The sequence below is a fragment of the Charadrius vociferus genome, unplaced genomic scaffold (genome assembly GCF_000708025.1).
Source record: "Charadrius vociferus isolate BGI_N301 unplaced genomic scaffold, ASM70802v2 scaffold38, whole genome shotgun sequence".
NCBI lineage: Eukaryota > Metazoa > Chordata > Aves > Charadriiformes > Charadriidae > Charadrius > Charadrius vociferus.
Window position 1 is genome coordinate 865,676 of NW_009650176.1, and position 14,867 is coordinate 880,542.

At 45.0% G+C, this 14,867-nt stretch overlaps 1 protein-coding gene across 1 annotated transcript in view; it reads right to left on the reverse strand.

Moving 5' to 3' along the window:
* JAKMIP3 (Janus kinase and microtubule interacting protein 3) overlaps nt 1–13,994 on the reverse strand; it is a 39,094-nt gene extending 25,100 nt beyond the window's left edge. The window contains exons 1-2 of the mRNA XM_009892715.1: nt 13,860–13,994; nt 10,131–10,628 (exon numbers count right to left, since the gene is read on the reverse strand). Of these exons, the coding sequence (XP_009891017.1) occupies nt 10,131–10,628; nt 13,860–13,994 (633 nt within the window). The remainder of the gene's footprint in view (nt 1–10,130; nt 10,629–13,859) is intronic.
* Nucleotides 13,995–14,867: the final 873 nt, after the last annotated feature.

The following is a 14,867-nucleotide window of genomic DNA, read 5'->3' on the forward strand; positions in this document are numbered from 1 at the left end:
GCAGGAATTTTTTCATTCAAATGATTGGGAAATAACCCATATTCTTAGCAGCATTTCAGAATATCTTAAAAAAAAATTAAAACCTAATATTCGTATCACTATTTGGATGAGTTCACATTTTAATGATTTTGCAGCATTTTGCTTGGACACCACCTTTTGAAAATTTGGATTCATAATTTTAAAGGAAAAATATTAAAACCTGAATATCCTTTTATTTTTTGAAATATAGAAGGAATGTGATTTTTTAAAATTCTTTTTCCAAAAGACTCCCATGTGAGCAATTTGTTTAATTACTTCCTTTCCATGAAAGGTTTTGCTTATGCATAATAAACATTATGCAAAATCATTAAGTGCTTAAATGACAAATGTCCAGCCATATCTAATCCTCTTCTTTCCTCTTTGGCTGCAGTGTTCTCACTGGATTCTCCCTCGTCGCTGTTGGGGCGGGCACGATGAATTTGCAGGTGCTCCAGGAATGTTTTCCGAGGGAGAGCGTACTGGGATTTTTTCGGAATGCCAGCCCGAATCAAAGCCTCCCTCTCCGCGGGGCTGAGCCACATTGCCCGTGCGGAGTCCTGTGCCGGGGCCAGCGGGCGCTCGCGCTGCGGGCAGGGCACCGGTGCCGTAGCGTATGCCGGGGTCAGACCCCGGGTCCGGTTAGAGCGTTCAGACCAGGATGGCCCGTGCCCTGCCTAACGAAAATTACTGAGCACAGCCCCAAACCTTCCTCTGTGCCTGCGATCAGGTACATCCTTGCAACAGAAGCTCAGGCTCTTCCCAGCTGGATTGCATACGTATACATTATACATGAATATAAAGTATTAATTACACTCACACGGCACAGGGCTGCCAAATGTGCTTACCGATAATGATTCTATGGAAAGAAAGAAATCATACATATATTTGCTGCTCTGGTTTCAGACATCATAAATGCATAAGATTTTTGTCATAAGTTTTTGAGACTTTACACATATAATTTAAATGATCAGTTTTTACAATGTGGCCCGCTTGAAATAAGAACATTTTGCCATTTGGGAACTGTGCTTGGCACTTTTATATTTGCTAGCTTTGTCTGTAAACCTGGAAAAAATGACATTGTGAATTAACAGGTCACTCAAAGTACTCTGTTCCCAGTAACTGGCCCAGGCAGGGAAAAGGCAAGTGGTGGCAGCTCACACACACCCCACAGCCGTACCGGGAAACTACTTCCATGCGGTGTGTTTGGGTGGAGGGGTCGATTACAGCTGTGAAATAATTGCCACAGGAGAGGACACAGCGGGTTGGGGCACCACGTCCCTCCGTTGGACAGCGTGGAGGCTGTGTCCCGGCCCCGGCCAGGCGAGGTGCCCCGTCACCCCATCGCTCTCCCGCAGCTGGGAAGCTGCGCCGTTCCAGTTCCAGCAGGAGCCAGGGGGGTCCCCGAGGGGCTGCGCTGCCCGGGGAGGTCCTGCCCTTCCACAGCTGAAGGAAGGAAGAACCGAGCTACAAACACAGAGAGATCCCGCCTCATCCCCAGGGGAAGAGCCAGCCTTTGCCAAAAGATGGGTGGGATAACTCATAAATACCTGCGCGGAAACTGCGTTTCAAAGTTATGCAAAATTTAGATTGTTTTAGTAAAATGGAACAAATCAAATGTACTTTGGTTGCCGTATTATTAAAGGTGTTTCAACAATTTCCATTAAGGCAACAGTCTACTAACTCTGAATGAAACAAAGAGATGCCCACTGAGGTCCTTCTGCTAAAGACCTGATCAGGTAGAAATCTAAATGGATGTATGAATGAAAAGGTAACACATCAGCAAATGATGATTTGTTTAAAATAAGCAGTATATTGGGCAGTTTTTCCCTATTTATATGAAAACAAAGACATGGTACAACATAGGCAACACTTGGAATTAGAAAGAACAAAGAAACTGGAGAAAATAACAAAGACTTCACAGTGTTTCACTAATGGTTTGTTTTATATAAAAAACACAAAACATAATCTTCATAAACAACTAAAGAAACATCAGTATTCACATTTCCCTTCATACGACAAAATTCACATTCATGAAATATGTATAACAGTTTGATGTTTGCAGCTCGTTATTGAATAGCAATGTTATAGAAATAGCACAAATTGAAGGAAGCATTTCACCGAGCATTATTATTTAGCACATTTCTTCCTAGCGCTAGTAACGTTAAGAAAACATAAAGACAAGAAACAACTTGCAACTCACTGGAAGAGGCGCCCGTCCCCAGGCGCGCACCCCAGCAGGCTGTCGCACGCGCCGGCCTCATTCTGCGGCGGGTGCGGGACCGGCGCGACTCCTCCTCCCCACCGCACCGGTGGCGCCGGTGAAAGGGCGTCAGCGCGCAGATGCGCAGCGTCCAACCACCTGAGAGGATGCTCTGTGCCGCGCCGTGGGTATTCCCACTTTAGTTCTAGCAGGCTGCCTCGACTCGGGATGAATATTTATGTGGGAGCGCTAATTAATAACCAGCCCGTGAGCACAGCTGATGCCAATTATGCAAACATAATTCCATGCAAAGGTAAATTTGTTATTCCCTCCTTGTGCTACCCAGTGCAATGCCTAGCATGGTCTGATATGCAGCTGGTTTTGAGCTGTATGGTTCTTTTAAAATGTATTATTTCCATCATGATTGTAAAACCAACATGTAGTTTCCCGGGTTGGGAAATTTCTCCTTGCGATGTTCCTGGGGCCTTTGCAGCTCTGCAAATTCAGACGCCATAAGAAGCACGGCCACACGCCCCAGAAATCTGCCTTTGAAGCCACCAGCACGTGGTGGACAAAAGCCAGTCATTCGTAGGCTGTGGGTTTAAATGCAAAGAAGGAGCCCCCCTCCAGCTGGAGCTGTTCCATGACAAATGCGTTTCCCCCCGGTCATGGTGTCAGAGCCAATTAGGACACCGGAGGAGACCTGCCCTGGGACTCAGCCCTCGGGAGCGGACGGGACTGAACTGCCCAGGCTGGCAACAGGAGGCCCAGATGAAAGGAGATGGGGTTCCCCCCTCCAGTGTGATCACCCCCCGAGAGATGGGGTTCCTGTGCAGAGGCTGGCAGAAGGGGATGTCTGCCCCACAAGCAGTGGTGCTCACGGTCATATAGAATCAGAGGATGGTCTGGGTTGGAAGGCACCTTAAAGACCATTCAGTTCCAACCCCCCGCCCCGGGCAGGGCCACCTCCCCCCAGCCCAGGTTGCTCCAAGCCCCGTCCAACCTGGCCTTGAACACCTCCAGGGATGGGGCAGCCACAGCTTCTCGGGGCAACCTGCCCCAGGGGATCACCGCCCGCACAGCCAACAATTTCTTCCTCATATCTCATCTAAATTTCTCCTCTTTCACTTTAAAGGCATTACCCCCTGTCCCACGGCTCCCCTCCCTGATGCAGAGTCCCTCCCCAGCTCTCCTGGAGCCCCTTCAGGCACTGGAAGGAGCTATAAGGTCTCACCTTCCATCTCAATATTCCTGTAGTTTGCCTTAAAGCTCTCGAAGAAATACATGCAATGCCCCTTGGTCCTGGTGATATATGCCACTCATCAGCAACACCCAGCTAGATTAAGTTAACCAGTTTTTGCCAAACACTCTACAAGAATAATTCAAGCCAACGTTCTCATATTGCACATTTATATTAACTACTCTGATTGATGTTTTACAAATAGCTTGTGGGGGGAGGGGGGGGTGGTACCACACCTGCAGAGTGATACTGCTGACTTGTTAATGCCCCTAATTCAAGGCGTTCAAACTCGGCTAACATGCTTACACATCTGAGTCAGGCTGCCAGACCACGCCGCAGCTCAAAACCCGCATTGATTCCACCACTGCAAACAATGGGAACACCGCGACACAATGCAGGAGCAAGCTGAGGTTTCTCTTTTTTTGACCAAGGACTATTCTCCCTATTTCAGCACAGATGAAACACAAAATGCAAAGCGTAATCACCTCTCCTGCTACTGTAACATCTTGGTACAACAGACACTACAACCTATATTGCAATAATAAGCTGCACATTGCAAAGTACATGATGTATTTTTAGGAGAGCAAAATGCTCCTTCCAGCCACCCGTGTCATCCCCAAACCCACAGGGTGGCTCCTGGGAACACCCCAGCCTGTTTCACTGACATGTTTCACTGACCCTCTTGGCAGAGTGGGGCCAGAAACTGATACATCTCCCGATACAACCGATACATGTCATCTGTTTTCAGTTAAACAAGGACACACGCAATTTGCATTACCAAAAACTTCATTCTGCAATGTGATTCTGCTACAACTTTGGCCAAAGAACAATTCTATTTCAGACTGATTAAATCCCCGTTACACTTACCCAAACAGAAAATGTTCATAACCAAACAGAAAATGGGATATGTCCATTTCCAGACAGCTAACACACTACAGCGGCTGTTACACACCGTCTCATCCTGCCTGGCAGCCGGCGGCACGGCAAACCGCTCCTCTAGCAGAGCAGCCCACGGCACGGGGCCGACAGGCGGCTCCCCTGGACACCACTGGCTCCCAACGCTTTCCCCGGGAATACGGTCTCAAACCCGAGCGCTGCGGCGGCCTCGCCAGCGGCTCCACCGGCTCAAAGGACTGACATTGATGGGCAGGGCCTGGGCCCTCATTACTGTCCTGCAAATCACCATAATTCCACTGAAATCACTGGAACGATGTTGATGAGATGCAGCGTTAAGCTGTTAAGCATAGAAAGGTTAAGTGGCACAGGTGAGACTATAATTTGCTGCCCCACTCAGGCTGTAAATAACCAAAACACTTCCTTTGCCAGGTGACTAAAGGCTTTTGTTTCTGAAAACTGGTTCCTTTTGGAGTGTGAAGTGTGAATTGCAGTACGCAGAATTGGTAATGCTGTATGTAAAGCTACTCATATCAAATTATTAGATACTTCTGGATTTACATTAAGATTTATTGAAAAAAGTGCTAATCAGAGTAGATTTTTCAATGAATAACAACTTGCACAATTTATAGCAAAAAATCGAGTAGAATTAAATTTAATACTACACTTGAAGAGAAAGGTACTTTGGATGGGAGAAATAATTGTGCATAAAGAAAGGTTCAAAGATTTTTCCCACACTTGTCCTATTTTGCATTCCCCTCTTTTGCTCTACCTTCAAATCTTCATCATTCTTTCCTCACGCTCAGGACATGCCCAATGCCATACAATGCAGCGTGTGGTGCCTCAGACCTCCACTGCTGAAAGCAGAGACCTCACACCCAGGGCCAACAGTTTCAAAGCGCTTCCAGACAGCCAGAAGCCCCAAAGCCGAGCCCCGTGTTAGGTGTGTTGCAGCACACCACCACCGTGGTTCCAGCACAGAAGAGGGTAGACTTCTTGTTTAGGACACTAGAGAAAAACATTTTTAAAAACTTCACCACAAGACACAAAAGGAACAACTCAAAACTAGGAGGTTTGTTGACCCTCTAAAATGTAGGAGTAACGTTGTATAGCTTTTAATATACAACACAATCCTTCCGTAGTCCAGCTGTGGTTGGAATAAGAACTGTTGTAAATGAGGTTCAAACAACAAATGATGAAAAAAATCCACATTTGCGAGGAGGAATTATTCACCTTGAATAATTTGTCTACCTTCCAGTATAGGATGATTGCTGAGATACCTTTATAATACCAAATATGGTAATTCATCACTGCATGAGGGAATAAAAGAGAAGATAAAGACTAAATCACCAATAAAATTAATATTTAAAATGTCAGCTTCCTACACTTTTCATCTGATACCATCCTTTAAATCAGACATTTTCACTAATTTACTACTGCCTAACGGAGAAATCTCAGGGAAGTGCCTGTAAACACAGAGGTTCAGAGTGATACTGCTGAGATTGATCTTCTCTTTGTCTGTGGTGTTGCATTACCATAAGGAAACCCCGAAGGTCTCAGCGTACAATGGTCTTACCTGAGGCATTAGAGCAGGTTATCAAACCTTTTGGTAGTCATCATCAACTAAAGTTTATCTTAAATGGAAAATAAACACTTTCCAGTCTCTAACAAATCTAATTTCTTCAGTTTTTCTGATTTCTGTTTTAGTCCTCTTATAAAGGAGGCGGGAGGAAGGGAGGCTGCAGGGCCATTGCTGTTCAGCCCTTCTCCTTTCTGACCAATCTACATTTAACTAAAATTTAAATGCTCTTTACCACATTGAACTTTAGTCCCCATTCAGCAAAATTCGAGGCCAGTTGACCTCAGGGAGTTCTCCTGACTGAAGGGCTGTTTGCCCTGGGCGTGCACATGCTAAGACAGGGTGAGCTGTTATTAGTGGGAGGCAACACAAATGTAATTAAATACATTCGTGTAGTATTTTAAGCTGTTCTGAAGTGCACAAATTAAATTTCTTAAAAAGTGAACTAAAATTAGAAATTCTTTAGAAGGGAGGTTGTTGCCATACTTACTTGTTACCATCTGCAAGGGACTCCCATCTTTTACATTAACATTTAAGCTTCTGAGCCAGGGGCTGCTTAACTGGGTTGGTCGTACTTCTCTGGAGAGCGCCACACTCAGACTTTACAGACACAAACAGCACAAGCCGTATGTACAAACAGAAAGCACGAGGCCAGAATAATTTGAACATACACTTCCGCAAAACACGTTATTTCCTTCCCTATGCTGTTCACAGAAGGGAAAGACGCTGGGCCCTGCTGGATGGGGTTAGTCCTAAGCCATTGGCATCAACGAGTAACAGCCACCCTGGCACCTGGAAAATGGCTAGAATACACAGCTAGAATTTTTATCGGATAAATACTAAGCGGGAACCGTTTCTAAAGAGAGATTGCGCCTGGTTAGCTGTCAGCAAGCCTCTGTGTGCCTGCAGCGCAAAACTACCCAAACTTCCACCTGCAAATACTACCCCTCTACTGTAACTGCCCGTGTGCTGCGGGGGGGTCTGCTGAGAACACGTCCCGGCACCGGCGTGCAAGCTGGGGAGGAGCCGGCTTGCAGTTGTGTTAGGAATTCTCCTTTTGACCACAATTATATTTTGGGTTTAGTTTTGCTGCTGGAGATGAGTGCAGCGCATGGGCAGGCCCAGCTGGTTTGAGAGGCTGCAGGGCAGCTGCGCCTTCGCCACGATCTCTTCTGGAAGAGGACAAAAATGAAGGGATTGCCCTTAGGAACCCGGCGAGGACAAAGTGCATTCACTGGCACTGGTTTTGGCTTGATGTGACAATTTACCTTCATTCAAAGTTGTAGGAAGCCAACAAAATGGAAAGGTTCACAGTAGAGCTGGTTATTTTGAAAGCCTGAGCATCTACACCCTGCACCTCCCTTGGCAAAATCCGACAGAAGAGGATGATGCTGAAGACCAAAATAAACTCCAATTTGCTTGAAGTAAATTTGATGGCTGTACAGTTCCTTTTTCCATAATGCTGTATCTTCCCACCACATCTGTTACTTTAAAGGCCATCTAACATTTTCCCAAAAGTCCAAAGTGAGACATCAACAAATGTGTTCCTGTATGTCCAATAAAGAAAAACACCCTAGTTTTAATTTGAAAGGAGAATAATGGATTAGCGCTAACTCACCTTTTCAAAACAACCTTTGTCTGACTATGTATGGAATTATTCTCCGTAAGCTAAGCCTGCATAGATATACTTGACTTGCAAATGAAAGATTGTACCCATCAGAGATAAATAACTTCAAAAATTACTTTATGTTAAAGGACTTCACATCATTGCAAAGCTGAACATGAATGAGTACAACTTGTCTTTCTCTATTCTGACTAAACAAAAAAAGACCTATTTTTCAAAGCGTGAAATAATAATTTGCTCAAAGGTTACTTCCCCTCTTGATTAAAATGACTAAATAATGCATTGTACATGAATCACGGAGCTTTTAAAATCCTGATATGACTCCATTAAGCGCTCGGGGCTGGATGTCTGCCACAGCCGTCACATGAAGGTGGGATCCCACTGCCCTGCTGCCTGCCTGCACCCGCTCACGGCGGGCTGCACCGCGTTTCTCTCTCTCTCACTGCAAGCCCAGTGAGGCTCCGCGACTGTGCTTTATTGATGGCCCCTACCTTAAAAGGGGAAAAATGCACCGGTTTTCAGTAACAGTTTAAGTGTTTTGTGAATTGCCCCATTTTCATAGAGAGGAGAGCTTTTATCATAGGACACAGCACCGGCCTTCCCCCCCGAAACAGCAGGGCCCTCCCCTGCAAGGTGCCAGGAGCCAACAGCTCCCACTGAAATCAATTACGGTCGAGTCAATGGAGCTGAGAGTACTTAAAGTCATTCAGGAAGCACTCAGGGCTTGGTAAAGCGATGGCATCATGTAATTTAATTAGTACAGTTAGATAATCTGATTCTTTCAAGCAGGAATTAAAAAAAAGTTTGATTTTCAAAGGCAATTTAGCAAACATAACATCAAACCACTCTATTCTTTATAACTAAGAACATATTTATTTTATAGCTTCTACATTAGAGGCCATTAGCGTGGACTTGTCATGTAATGCAGCAAGTTTGTTTAGGATGAACATTAGCCATCCTTTCATTGTGATGTATTAAATCAATGCACCTGGTAATGTATGTTTAGAGAAGAAAGTACTTACACTGCAGGATATTGGAACAGTATCAATAGATCAGTTGGTTATAAATTATTTTAATATCCTCTTCATAAAAAGAAAATAATCTATGAGGGGAAAAAAACTTAACATCCTAAAGTCTGAGAGAATGGGTGGCTAAATAAAGGGTACGTAATACTCCACTGACTAATGGAGCAGCGCACGCCGTGGCAGTCACTGGCAGTCACTGGGGTTCGTCAGGACGCAGACGATGCTGCACCAGCCCTGCGGTGGGCAGGTCCTGCAGGGCCTTCACCGGAGCATGGCTACACTGCCATGCTTTGACTTGGGGCCAGTCTGCAAGCTGATTGTGCACTTTTAGATTTTTTTAGGATTTGGATAATAATCAAGGGATAATGGTTTAGAAGAAACGTGGATGAGTTTATACTGAGACACTGAACGCTATAAAAAAGCATGGCAAACACGAAAAGATGGTGACTTCAAATAAATATTGAGACAAGACCCAAAACATGCATCATGAGAGTATGGGTGTCACATTTGGTCCCATGTCCTTGGAAAAGGCAGCGACAGTGAAGGGATACAGTCCTGGAAATCATCTGCGCACTCACGAGACCGTGTGAATGGTAAGACAAATGTCTGAGGTGGCAGTAGAGAAAAAGTCACCCTAAACCCCAGAAAGTATTGGTGGCCTGCCAGGCTCTCGTGCAAAGGCTTCCCTCTTGGAGGGAGCTCCCTCCCGCAGGGAGTTCTCCCCTTTTCCAAGCAACATGATCCAATTTAATCTCTCCAACAAGTTTCCAAACACACTGGAGGAATACCCCAAAGCCAGAAGCACGAGGCTATTGCCTTTGGGACTCAAACTGTTGCCCCAGAGACTCAAATGGCTCGAGTAGGTGATCGAAGGTGGACCAGCACACACAGAGCCAGTGAGGATCAGATGAGCAATGACGGGTGAGGAAGCCCAGTAACCGCCAGAGGTGGGGACCCTGCTGGGACACCGCTCGCGGGGCCACCAAAGGAGGAGCAGCAGTGCGTGTCCTGGGGAAAGCCACCAAGGTGGGTCACGGAGAGGAACTCCTTCCTGAACGCCCTGCAGAGTGAAGGGGGTCATTGCCTACGGGATTTAGGACTCACTTTGGGATGCAGAAGAAAGAGTACTTTGGGATTGTGTAAAGCTCATTATGGGATGTTTATGGGAACTAGCAAAGACAGGGAAAGGGAGGGACCAAGGTGGATCAGCAAGGAACAAATGGTGGGAAAATAGAGGTATGGGCTGAGAAACATAACTGTTTCATAGAATTCCCCTAACCAGTTAGTAACCCAAGGCCTCTTCCCGATATCTGAAATGTGAACAATATTAATAAACACTGACACAGATAAAAAAAACTCCTTACAAAACATCCTAATCATTTTTAAAAAATATTGACATCTCTGCTAGTAAATGTAAAACAGATTTGAAGCAAGCTCCAGACGTTTGAATGCCCATCCTTATCCATTCATCCCAGTCCAGCACTGAACTTTCATTTACTTATTATCAATAACGTGTTAGTAAAAACATAGATGCAGACAGCAACACATACCAGTCTACGAATTTCTCTCTCACACTCCCGCTTAATTCTGTTGATTTCCTCTTGATGCAGGTGATACACACTCCTGATCTCTGCTGCTTTAATTTTGTCAGCTTGGATGACCATAGTTAAAGCTTCTTCCACTTGTTTCTTAGCCCCCTTCAGCTCTGAAATTTCTTGCTGCATTTTTATTTTCTCAACTTCAAACCCTTTCTTGGCCTCCTCCTTCGCCTCTGTGAGCAGCACCGTTTTCACCTTGTCAGGAGCGCCATCACGTACAGCATTGAGCAGGGTCTGTAGTCTCTGGATTTCATTATCTTTAATTTTTATTACTCTAAGTAGTTCAGCTTCATGCTGTCTCAAAAGTGCTTCTCGAACAGCTTGGAGCTCCTTCATTTTCTCTTCATGAAGTTTGACTTTGAGCTCTGTTACCACCACTGTACTTTTATGCTGTTCGTGCTCTTTGATCTGCTTAACTTCCTGATTTTTCTCTCTTTCCAACTTGCTGACCTACAAGGAAAATCAAAAAAAGTATTTTTAATTAACAGAATGACTAATACAAATTATGATATTATCTAAAAATGGTACGGATCACGTTACAATATTAGACTTTAATGTTGTATGTCTGTGCCTCAGAGCGAAAGCCCAGCCCATTAGTACCACCCCGTGCAGAACGACATATTTGGCATTTTGTTCATTCTTTATGATCAAATACTTTATTACATATTAAACATCGCTTTTTTAAAGATGTTCCGGGTAAAACTAGGGTCACTGAGCTTTGCCGCACAGCCTTCATGCTGTAGACTCGCAAAGGAGAAATTTCCTCTCTTGAAGCGTTTTGTGTGAAGAAAACACACGTTACAAACCCCTGTAAAACATTTTCACAGCGAAAAGGTTTTTTACAATTTATGGCAAATACTTTCAATGCACTGTCACAGCTGTCGTTATCGTTAATGAGGCAGCTAACCTGGCAACGCAGTCAGGAGTATTTGGGGCTGCAGAAGTGACTCTAAATCAACCACAAACACCCCGGGAACAACCGTGCCTGAGCCCTGACGGGCGCCCGCCCTCTCTCCAGGAGCGCGAGCGGGTGTTCCCCCCTCATTGATACAGCCACTGCAGCTCCACGTAATCCAACTCAACGGTGGCCACAACTACCATCCTTAAGACCCAACCTGTCCCCTGGGTAGCTATGGCTATGAACCGCTGTGCTTAGGCACTACTGTCCCGCTTACTGTCCAGGACGCTGCAGTGCATGCACTGGGGGCTCTCCGTCCCTGCCGGGGAGGGTACGCGTGTGCGCACGCACCAGGAGAGCCCGCAGAGTTGGCAGGTGGTCATCACTGATTTTCTGGGCTACAAATGAGAATCACGTGCCTTAGGGGAAAATACGCCCCCCCCCAGCGTTTTATTGAAGCGGTTGGTGCATAAGGGCGGGTATTGCGCTGGGAGCCCGTCCCGGTGGGTGTTTGCAGCGGTGCGTGCAGCGCTCGCGGGGCTGACCCTCTCCCCTGGGCCGCTGCAGTCAGAGGCAGCGAGCGCACGTCTGTTTGCTCTGTCTTTTCTGCCCTGTGAGGTTTCTCAGAACACCCTGTGCGCTTTTTTAAATGCTAAAATTAAGAAGTGGATATTCACTACATTATGTTTAATTACTAAAGTGTTTATTGGGAAAAACGTTCCGGTCAATTCTGTTCTGTAGAGATGCATTTTCCTTCCTCAGTTGACATAATAAGGTTTACATGCTAAGAATATGCCTAAGCCTGCCTCGCAAATGAGAACACTGCAGAACCAAACCGTGCAGGTATAAAGAAAAAAACTGACATTATGGAGAACTTTGAGAATTCTTCTAAGGAAAAAGTAAGTTGTCAAAATAAGAAAAAGAACCCTGGAAAATTTGTAGAAAAGACCCTTCTTTTACTGGAAACCAGCAAAACCAGAAATATCTGCATATTTAGAAAAAGAGAAAAAATGTATAATTATCATTTTGCCAATTATTGATATTGCAGATGAAAGTCTGGACACCAATGCTGAATTTAGCATCATATTCTATTTTTATAATTAAATAATAATCCCTTGCAATCTTATGGACTCTTCAATTTGCCCAATTCAGTGCCATAAAAAACATGAATTAACGCAATATAAATGAGTACCATAAATGTATGCAAGAGGCACAAAACTCAGGTGAATTAACCATCCGTACCCAAACGCTACAGGAAGTGCACACTCAGAAACTAGGCTTACCTCTGCGTAATCAGTGCTAGAAACAAAGTAATGTTTAAGATAAGACACATTTAGGAACTAGCCAGTATCTTGTGGAGCAAGTCTGAGTTCTTCCTTTATTTTTCAGCTCGATAGCTGCAGAGCCTCTCACACCACGTCCCCAAAAGGATACGTGAGAAATCTGACGCTAAGCCGTTATTTTGGCACGCTCAGGCACACAGATCCAAACTGCACCGTGCACACGTGCACGCGCAGGGCATAAAAAGCTGTGTGCAAGCTACTGTGAAGCCCCAAACAACTGCATTTTATCAGATGCTTTTTAAGCAATGAATTATGCATTACAGATAACTAACTATATCTGACCACAGAAGGGTCAAATGACGTTTCAATGTAAAACCATACCATAAACTCAAAAGAAGCCATGATGGGAAGTGGCTGGGGAGGACGGGAAGAAGGAAAACAGGGTCCTCGTTCTTAAAACTGCAAATGCTGCTTCACCGCAAAAGGATTAATGGATGTTCTTTATATTTATATATACACACACACACGCCCTTAGAAGCTTCCATAAAATTGGATTCGTAGTCTACAATGCCTAATAATGATGCAAATTAACGGAAAAATGCAGAACATCATTCTGTTCCTGCATGGTAATGCATGTCTCTATTAACAAACTGGAACCAAAAAACCACCAACGTTTATCAGCAGAAACTAATTTGGGGGATTAGGGAAAAGCAAATAAATTTGTCATGCCCTCACTGAGAAGTGGGCTGTAGGCTGTGGCTGAAGGCTCTTAAAGCTGAGGCTCAAGCTGCATCAGCCGCCACTCTCAAAGGCTCAGGGCGAAACTGTGGCTCCCTAAACTTTGGCAATCAGAGCAGGAGGCAGAGCTGAGGCTTATTACTGTACATCTGGAAATTGTAAGCAATCAGTTTGAAGGATTTTGAGCATAAAATCCAAGTGAAATTGGTGTAAATGTTAAAGAGAAGAATCAGCAAAGAGAATTTCTGAATAACACAAAACTGCATTCAAAACCCTCAGTGTAGCCATCCTCATAAATAGGTAAATATTTACTTGAAAAAGTTGCAGTGAGAAAAACAAAGGAGGTGGACAGCTTTCAGCCCATCACTATGAGTATGCCATCTGTTCTGAGCAGATGTTTGTCTTTCCAGATCTTTTGCTGGCATTTAGCTATGCGATTTTTCAACTCCGTTTCTCCCTGCATGGCAGGAGCAAGCGTGCTGCCCGCAGCGGAGTCCTGCCTGCCCAGGGACCGGCCATCCTCCCTGCTCGGCTTTCCCACCGAGAGCCGTACCACCAAAGCACCCTCGCTTTTGGAATTCTTTTGTACCATATGCATGGTATAAATACAAGGGGAACAATTTAAAAATCTGCAGTAGAGGGGCTGCCTCTTGCTTCCACGTCGTGTACAAGTTAGTTACGAGCAGAGCAAAGAGTGGTTAGCATTCAGAAACAATAGACTTTGTTTTAATTAACGGCAGAAGGAAAGGAAAAGATGCACACCTTACTCTTTTCTTGCTGGAGCTCTATCTGGATGTCGGTGAGCTTGGCCCTGAGCTCCTCATTGGCAGCCTGCAAGGCGGCCAAGGCGTCCGGCTTCTCCCCCCTGGCTCGGCTGCTGGAGCCCTTCTTGGACATGGTGAGGCCGCGTGGCAGTGAGGGGAGTCCTGCCCGGAGGCCCTCGTCCCAGCGCTCGCTCGGAGCTTCTCGTCCTTGCCTCCGTCCCACTACATTTTCTTACTTGCCTGGAAGGAGGGAAATCACACAACCGCTGTCAGAGGGCCAGGGGCGGGCAGGCGACGCGTTACCCACCAAGAGCACAGGGAGACACAAGACATTTCTGGGAAGCATGAGGTACACATCACCCAGCTAAAGTGGCTCTTCCCTGGATTAAATAAGAGCTAGACACATTGTCAGGTGTAATAATACATTTTTTTACACCTGTTGAGAGCAAAAGATTTAAATCACAAGCGATAAACATTTTCTGTCACTTCATTTGCACTGGGATTCACACAGCGCGGAGGATGTGGGTGTTCGGGAGGGACGTCCAAGCGCTGTCCCCCAACACTGTCATGGCCCGGAGACAGCAACAGCTCGGAAAACTATTTTCAGTATAGGCAGAACACTTTTATGTTCTTTCCTACAAATAGTTTTCAGATATTTATGATGAAAATAGTACAAATAACAAAAAAAGTACAGGTGCAAGCAGAGATTACCCAAAGGCAACAGAAGCTTTCTATATGGGAGTGTGCAGTGTATCAAGAAAACAGCAATTAAGATCTATATAGCTTTACCTAAGTCTGGTAACAATGCAGGAGTTTCATTTACACTAAGAACTTTTGCGTTACATCTAAGCAAACAAACTAGACAAACAAATTCATTCTATTAAACAGTGGAGAAGCAGGCAAAAGTGGACCCAGCTTCACAGCATTCGTGTATTAATACAGTTTGCATTCAATGCCTACCCATTAATCCCAACGCATTCATAAACTATACAACATACACAATTTG